Source organism: Apium graveolens, chromosome 8 (genome assembly GCF_009905375.1).
Source record: "Apium graveolens cultivar Ventura chromosome 8, ASM990537v1, whole genome shotgun sequence".
Lineage (NCBI taxonomy): Eukaryota > Viridiplantae > Streptophyta > Magnoliopsida > Apiales > Apiaceae > Apium > Apium graveolens.
Window position 1 is genome coordinate 173,357,201 of NC_133654.1, and position 9,048 is coordinate 173,366,248.

General features: G+C 35.6%; 2 protein-coding genes across 2 annotated transcripts; both read right to left on the minus strand.

The window, feature by feature from the left end:
- Nucleotides 1-233: 233 nt before the first annotated feature.
- On the minus strand, nt 234-5,890 carry LOC141677619 (pentatricopeptide repeat-containing protein At1g26460, mitochondrial-like). The gene is made up of 7 exons (XM_074483621.1): nt 5,218-5,890; nt 4,371-4,644; nt 3,798-4,274; nt 1,937-2,143; nt 1,449-1,622; nt 1,104-1,345; nt 234-585 (listed from the first exon to the last, which is right to left on the minus strand). The coding sequence occupies exons 1-6, from the start codon at nt 5,775-5,777 to the stop codon at nt 1,148-1,150; spliced, it is 1,890 nt and encodes a 629-aa protein (XP_074339722.1). The 5' UTR covers nt 5,778-5,890; the 3' UTR covers nt 234-585; nt 1,104-1,147.
- Nucleotides 5,891-6,311: 421 nt separating this feature from the next.
- LOC141680145 (uncharacterized) lies at nt 6,312-7,775 on the minus strand. Its single transcript, XM_074486448.1, has 3 exons — nt 7,288-7,775; nt 6,959-6,983; nt 6,312-6,857 (listed from the first exon to the last, which is right to left on the minus strand). Exons 1-3 carry the CDS (start codon nt 7,773-7,775, stop codon nt 6,312-6,314), a joined length of 1,059 nt encoding a protein of 352 aa, XP_074342549.1.
- Between the last annotated feature and the right edge of the window lie 1,273 nt (nt 7,776-9,048).

Here is a 9,048-nt window from a genome sequence, read left to right on the forward strand (position 1 = left end):
AATTCCCTTGGGTAATTAAGTCAGGGGGAGAGGAAGGTGTAAACTTTCGAAATTTGAATATTACTTTCTGACATTATGAATATATTTGAGAAGATGGATACACATTGTTGACCATCAAATTCACAATGTCTGAATGTCAGTGGTCAATGCTTATCAATCTCCTTGCAGAATGCCAGAGGTTACATCTACAGCCTTGTATAAGTAAAAATTTATCTACCTATTAAATCCGCTAATATAAATGAATCTTTCATATGAACCAAGAAAAAACATAAATACAATTTATCCGTGGCAACAAAATGAACTGCATGTCAGTAAGAACTCACAACCAAGCCCCTGTTGCAATTATTTGAATTTAAATTGTTCCAAATTCTCATAACTCACCAGCCTTAAACTTTTACTCTTGAAGCAAAAGAATAGAAGGACCATTATATCAAGCATCAAAATCTCAGATCCTAAAGTAAACCTGCTATGATTCATTGTCCAGCAATATCAGAAGATGTACAGACGCAGTTCATGTGCCGAACAAAGCTGATTTGAGAAAATCAGAGATCCCAAAAGTTTTGCCTCCAAAGTTAAAGTAAAAACCTGGAAAAGATTTGCTAATGTTAACAAGGGCAAAGCCCAACAAAATCCAGATCCAACCACAAATTTAACTTGAATTACTTCCCAATTCTCTCTGTTCCGCACTTTACTTTTTTGGACATCCCATTCAATTGTATACATTTCAAAAGTTACCAAAAATAATAAAAAATTAATAATATAATAATCAACTATATCCACTATTTTTCTCTCATAACACTCACTTTATATATTAAATATTAATTGGTCCTGACACTTTATCCAATTTTAATACTTTTTTCAATAAATTACACTTTTTCCTTCACACATCCCACCAACTTACCAAAAGTAATATTTTTTTAATAAGTTTCTTGTCCTCCATGCCCAAATCAGTTGTATACAAATGGCTAGGACAGAGAAGCTTACATCCAAAAAAATCACAAGTCCACCCATTAAAAATTTGCCCACCCTAATTAAATATATTTCAAAATGTAGCCAGACTAGAAATAATATGATGCAGGTGGACTACATCCAAAGCTGTTTACCTTCATCTTCTAATAACTAAATAATTCTGATGTGCATAATGGTTTCAGCTCTCCTGCAAATCATATTGAGCACTGTACTGAAGATTAAATAGTAAATCACGCCGATTCTCTGTACCCATACGGATTCCGAAGTTTCTGGCCAAGGCTTCCACCTGGTTATCACTTTCATCGTCCATCATCCTATTACAGCGTCTCCGGACCTTCTTTAGAATCTCCTTTGTCGGTGTAAATCCTGAAATTACCTGAAGCATGGAATTCATTGAATTGAACACCAAGATCACTAATTTAATAAAGTTGAGCAAAGGGTGAGTAGCCAATTTAATGTCAAGAAGAAGAAGGAATCACCATTTCATCTATGATAGCTAGTGCAGATTTCTGATGACTTTCAATAACATGGACATCATTAATAACACGGGCGTCAACAACAAGATGGGCATCAACAAGCAGCGCATATGTCATTGCATTTGGTTTAATACCCGAACCTTTAAGCTGCTCAAATAGATTTAAAGCTTCTTCCCTCTGTCACAAAGATGTATAGCAGTCAAAATATTATATCGCTGTGTTAAAACAAGACATGCACATCTATGTTCGACCGCAATGACTTAATTTGGTACTAAAGCACCTCAATCAAAAACATACTTATACAGGTACACCTTTCACAGTATCTCTGCCTCGTAATCCGTAAGACACATTTCAAGGCTGGTTTACTTTATATAGGGGACGAGATCCAGAGAAAATTCAGAGAGCACTGAAAGGCAAGGTTGCACAATTTGTGCTTAAATGCACACCAAGAGAGGTGAGAGGCAGCATGTGAGAGGTAGATAACTTCTTACCTGTTTTAGTTTTCCATAGGCACATATTAGACCATTGTATGAATTGATATCAGGTGTCAATCCGAACGTAGTGCTTATAGCCTTGAAAGTCAGGGAAGCACGTTCAGCATCCCATATATTTGCACAACCTAAGATTATACAATTCAATGCAGCAACAGACTTGCGTGGAGGATTTTCCTTGCTCCAATCCTCTAGCTTATAATAGACCTGGGTAAATTTCAAGCTTTCACCTTAGAAACATATCAATTTGTCATTTATGGCAAGAGTATGATACAATAAGCAGCACCAGGCACCAAGAGGCAAAAAGACGTCGAAGCACAAAATAGTTTCAGTCAGTAAGTGAAAAATACATGCATCAACTGCAGCTTTTTTAAAAAATATTTTAGAAACTGCTATCTAACTGAATTAGAGTTCCTTAACTGGACAAATATTCATTAACAATATGATGCAGGGCATAAAATAGTTAAATAAGTTGTTAATTGCTACATATTATTATTTAGATATAGTATGTTCTGTAATAATAACCTATATCATCTGGTCAATATTCTGGAAAAATAAATTAACAATTTTATAAAATCATCAATTTCAACTAAGAAAATCACCAATTCTCATTTTAAGAAATCTCATTTGAACAAAAGCCTATACATATACATATATATAGGCTTTTGCTCAAATGAGAACTTCTTAAATTGAGAACCGTGAGAACTTGTGATTTTTGTAGTTAAAACTGGTGATTTTATAAAATTCAAAATTTTGGTTTGCAAAAAATTACCAATTTACCGAATTCAAAATTTCAACAACAAATTCACCAGATCTCACGGTTCTCATTTGTAGAAGTTCTCAATGGAGCGCGGCCCGGGTTTTGCTCAAATGAGATTTTTTTTAATGGGAATCGTGAGAACAAGTGATTTGCGTAGTTAAAATTGGTGATTTGAACTAAAAATCACCAATTTCAACCGGACAAATTACTGGCTTTCACGGTTTCATTTAAGAAGTTATTATTGGACCGCAAACCTATATAAAGATAATATTTTACTACACTTGTAACTTCATATTTGTTGATACAGTTTTTTCTCGCTATTGGTCTACAGCACTATGGTGTCTCATTAATCTAACATCTGTTCTGTCTGTCCTTTAGCATATTTTCAATTTCAATGTTAATATGTATATAATCAAGATTGCTTTATAAAGGGAATATGAATTAACAATATACAGAATTTAGATTATAATCTAAAGAAACCATGAAATAGAACCGTAATTCTTTACGGGTCTCCCAAACTCTTCTACGGACAAATCCCTGGAATTGTGATGTACGAAAGAGGGGGTGAGGGCCTATCTCGCAGAAAGTCAGCAACACACACAATATATCCGCTGATTTAATTCATAATATTAATTTTTATTTAATAAAGAAGATTACAGTTGTTTGTGTAGGCCTCTTAGAACTTGCTAACAAGTAACTTTGACCAAGTACAATCATAGAGAAAAGGAAACGAATCCTTTAATATTATCTAATATAATATATATAGAGAGAGAGAGGGGGGGGGGGCGAGAGAGAGAGAGAGAGAGGGTGTTCAAATGAAAACACAAGTTAAAATACAAACTAATAACAAATCACAAACACTGATTATTAATTATCCAATAAATTAAGTGATTTATATAAGTATTGAAGCGTACCACTGTAATTGATAATTTGTACCACTAGAACTAGTCATAATTTGTAGTATAAACTAAGATGGTTTTTACTTTTTAGTGGAACGTGATATATGATCTAGCCTCTATATGTATGTCTGATAAAAACTAGGCTAGAAGATATACATATTTAAAGTTGCAAAAGGACAAAAAACTAATTGTAAAGACATACAGAATCCAAACTTGCATAGCTGTTGTGCGAGCATGCCACCACTAATGGATAGAGAGTTGTAAATGGAGAAAAGAGATCTTCAGCTTGTTTATCACTGCCTCCATATAGAGATTCAAATTCAAAAAGAGCCTCCATTGCCTTGTTCACAGGCCTCAGAGATGCAAGGGCGTGTATCCTGGCAATGTAGGTTTCTGCACTAGCCACCTTTTGACGCAGCGATCGCTTAAGAATTGACCAAGCACCATTCAGGAGTTTTTTGCTGTAAGTTCTACCAGCAGTTGCAAGTAAAGACACGACTAGTCCCTCTTCCACAATAAGATAACGTGGAGGCCTCATTTCCTCATCCTTTACCATCAATTTAGCCATGAACTCGAGAGCACAATACGCTAGCTCACTGTTATCAGCTTTCATGGCATGGTCTAGCACCTCGAGGCACATTTTCCAGTCCACAGTTAAAGCCTTGTTTTGGTCCATTTTCTGATATCAAAGTAAAACACAGCATCAGAAGATAAAAACGATTAGAAGATCTAAATATATCATTCACGATTTAACACTAGGGTTCAGCACGTGTACCTTGCATCTTTCAATAACTGAGACCAGTGTGTCCAAACTTCCGAAGTTCATGAAGTTCCACACACATCTATTAAATGCATCTTGCGACATACGGTATCCAGATTTCAAGTACAGATCTATATACTTATATGCCGTTTCCGTATGCCTTATCTGATTTTTCCGAAATATTGGATTCATTGCATATGCTGGATTTAGTGGGAGTAGCATACCAACAACCAATTCAAACGACTCCTCATCAGGCTTGGGGTCATCATCTTTTTTTAACATAATCATCCTGGGAGCACAAATTTAATGACAGTCCTTCCATCACAAATTTCAATCAAAAAGATAAAAAAAAATAGTAATAATGACAGTCCATCCATCACAAATTTGTAAACTGTTTAAAACTCAACTTTCATCATAAAACAGCAGTAGCACCTTATTCATCAAAACTAGATGATTATTAACATGTGACAATAATTATAAAAGCACACATTATTTCTGTTAAATGCCAACTCTTAACAACTTGTACAAATTTTGTTTTAAAATAGTTCTCAAGTCTTATTAGACAACACCTTTCTTCGTACACACAATACACACACATAAACATTTTTATGTTATAGACCAACTAAGAATCAAGATTTGCGCACACAGCAATATACAAACACACACATACAAACATGCTAACGAATCAAATTTTATATAAACAACAAAACACAAACACATAAATGTACATACATCCATACTTTTTAACACCCATTTTCTTCTAAATCTTGGACGAGTACAAATTTACATAAAATCACCCGAAAACACACACACACACTCAAAATACAAACCAACTAACACAAAAAAGCACAGAATTGCATACCAATCAAGCAATTTGACAGCATCATCTACTTTCCTTTGCTCACGCATAGCCTTCAAAACCAAATTATACGAAGCAGTATTAACCTTCATCAATCCTAGCCCCTGTACATTCTGAATCCATTGTAACATTTTACTCGGCGTCTCGTTCATCATCAAAAGAGCTCTCAAGATATGATTAAACAAATCCAAATCCGGCTGATTGAGTTTGCCATTCTTATCATAAGACTCAATCCAGACATCAAACACAAATTTCATATCATCCCATTTTTTCAAAGTCATCCAATCAGCAAAAAGCTCTTTAATTCCCTCCAAATCCAAGGTGTGTGCCATTATTCGAAGCCTCTCAACACGGGACTGCAAGAACTCTAAAGGGATCAAAGATTGGGTTGACCCAGATGGGTTTATCCGGTTTTCTTGGGAGATGGGGTTTGGTGGGTCAGAGATGAGTTGTTGGGATTGTTGAGAGAGGAATGAGGAGGTGGAAATGGGTTTGAAGAAGATGGGGTTTAGGGTTTTGAGGAGGAGAGGTCGAGATCTGTTGAAGATTATGTTCATCGCCATTCTTGTCAACTGAGCTCACTCAGTGTTTGTGGAGAGAAATGGGGAAAATGGGGACTAGGGTTTTAGATGTTTGTATTTTCGAAATTGTGATCCGTAGGGGTGCTATTTGTATTTTATGGTTTTGTTACCAAACATCTTGAGCTATATTAATTTAACATAACATATACTCCCTCTGTCCCTCCCATTTGTTTACACTTTCCTTTTTGGGATGTCCCATCCAATTGTTTACATTTCAAAACTTTCCAAAAATAGTAAAGTTTTTATAATTTTTAAATTAACTACATCCACTATTTTCCTCCACTATAACCACTTTATACATATAATATTAATCGGTCCCACCACTTTACTCATTTTTTCAACTTTTCTCCACTACTTTATCATTTTTCTTAAACTCCGCGCCCCACCCAAATGTAAACATTTGGGAGGGACGGAGGGAGTAAATAATAAGTAAATGGAAAACATCACATTATAAATTAAATAGGTACAAATATTATAATAAGATCTTTTTTTTTGCCACTGAAGGTAAAAATTTTATTACTCTCTTAAATCATTACAAAGAATGGCATAAAATTTTAACAAAACGTTTTTATGACTTAGTTCCTCCATCATAGTCCTGCATTCCACAATCAATCTACCTAGGTATGAGAGACTTGAGAATGAGCTGCGAATCATTTGAACCACTTGAAGACAATCAGTCTCCAATACTACATTGCTCTGCTGATTGTTCTTGATCCAACTTAGAGCCTCGCGAATTCTCAAAGCCTCTGCGAATTCAGGAGCCACCCTGCCTACAGAACATTTAGTAACAGCTCGAACGAAGTCACCATAATGATTCCTGATGATGAAAGCATAACTATGTCTTGATGGGTTTTCAAATAGTGCAGCGTCGGTGTTGATCTTAACACTATTTGACTCGGGAAGGTGCCACTGTTCTTGACCAACCTCTGGGCATATATAGCCCAAAGAACTATCAAAGCTCTTGTCTTGAACAGATTTCCATTGGTTAAGAATAGATAACGCCGAATTTACCAACTCCTGAGATCCAGAAGCATGTTGCTTCCAAATTATGTCATTACGATTCTTTCACAGCAACCAACAGATTGTTACCAGTGTGTCAATATCATCCTTATTACTGTGATCAAACAACAGCTGAAGCCAATTTGAGAAGTTTATATTCACACCTTGTGGAGGATAGCAATTGGATAACTAATAAAATTGTTCGGCAAAGGGACATAAAAACAAGACGGGTGCAATAGACTCCTCCTCCAAATTGCAGACGGGGCAAAGAGAATTCACCTGTATGTTTCTTACTCTAAGGAGGTCTTTTGTTGGCAAACAGTTGGTAGCAGCACGCTATATAAAATGCTTTACCTTAGAAGGAATTTTAAGATTCCACAACTTTCTTCAAAAACTTGTACTATTAGTTGTAGATTGATTAACTTTGGAATCCTACAAAATGAAATAAGCACTTTTAACAGAGTAATGGCCCATCTTCTTATGGCGCCAGTACCAGGAATCATTCACCCCATATGGTAGAGGGATAAAAAGAATGATCTCGGAATCTCTATCTTCAAACAAATCTCTTATCAAGTCCTCATCCCAAACGATTTCCCCTACTCTCATAAGTGAAGAGACTTTTTGATTCTCCAAAGATGCACTATGTATGTGAATATATGGATTTGCAGTTGTGGGAAGCCAGGGAGTGTTAATGATATCAATATCCTGCCCATTACCAACTCGGCAACCAATACCCGGAGACAATAGACTTTGAGCTTCGTACACACTTCTCCAAATATAGCTTGGACTTGAGCCAAGCTTAGCAGTTAAAAATGATCCATTAGGGTAGTAACGAACTTTAAAGACACGGCTGACCAGTTTATCCGGAGATGAGAGTAATCTCCAAGCTTGATTACCTAAAAGAGCAATGTTGAAGTCTCTTAAACTCTTGAATCCCATTCCACCTTGCACTTTTGCTGCACAAAGTCTACTCCAAGACATCCAGTGAATGCCACTCCCTCTTGCGATGTCATTACGCCACCATTACTTTTCCATAAGCATTTTTAGGTCACTACATAAGTTCTGTGGCAACAGGAAAAACACTCATGCAGTAATTAGGTAATATTTGTGCTACTGGCTTGATTATGACTTCCTTACCTCCTTTTGACTACTTCTTTTTATCCCAACCTTTGAGTTTGTCCTAAAGCATGTCCTTTATATATCCAAAGACTGCTGATTTCTTTCTAGATAGCATACTTGGAAGCCCCAAATAGAAGCTATTATCGCTGGCTTCCTTAATTTTAAGCTGAGAGAACAACTGTTGCTTTAACTATGAGGAGCAATTTCTACTGAAGAAAACACAAGACTAGTCCGCGTTTATTTGTTGTCCTGGAGCTCTCTGAAAATTGTCTAGCATATCTAAAACATGACCAGCATTATCAACCCCGGCTTTACTAAAGATATAACAATCTAGCGAAGATTTAAATGGCTTTAAAATAAGAAAATTTGAATGTCATTAAAATAAGAAAAAGTTAATAAATATATCTTAAATGTTAATTAAAGTATAATAATATGACTATATTTTACATAAGAAAAAATGAAATAAAATATAGGGAATGAGAATCTCGATTAAAATCAGATATGAGATCTAATCTCAGCACTCCATTTTATAATACTTTTATATTTTTCTTTTAATCTCTACCACACTTTTTTTCTACCACCCAACTAATTCTTTATCTCTTCTCTCTCATCAACCTACCATCACCCCTACCATTTCTCTTTCCACCTCCCGCCTACGAACCACTCCATGTAACGCCCCTAAATCCGGGGTCAGAGTATTAGGTCGTCACGATGAAACCTCAATCCAAATTAACTTGTTTAATCAAAATGCAAATGCTAGCGGAAGATATTTAGCATCTATGACCCCAAACTAATCCAAGATCTTTTAAGGTTACAGTTCTAGAAACAAGAATTCTAAATTCCACAAAAAAAATCATTTTCTTTTACTTTCTCTTAAAATTCTTTTCAACAGATTCCAAAACTCAAAACTTAACCCCCTAGTATAACTTCGAAAAGAAGTATATATAACACCCCCAAATCCGGGGTCGGGGATCCGGGTTGTCACGAGTTCCATTTCCCCTAATAACACCCAATCTTAATAAACAATCAACTACTCGGTACTGTGACCCCACAATAAACACACACACCGCAAGTTATAGTCTCAGAGATGAATACCCAAAAAATAACACAAGTCATTTTATTCCACAATTATAAG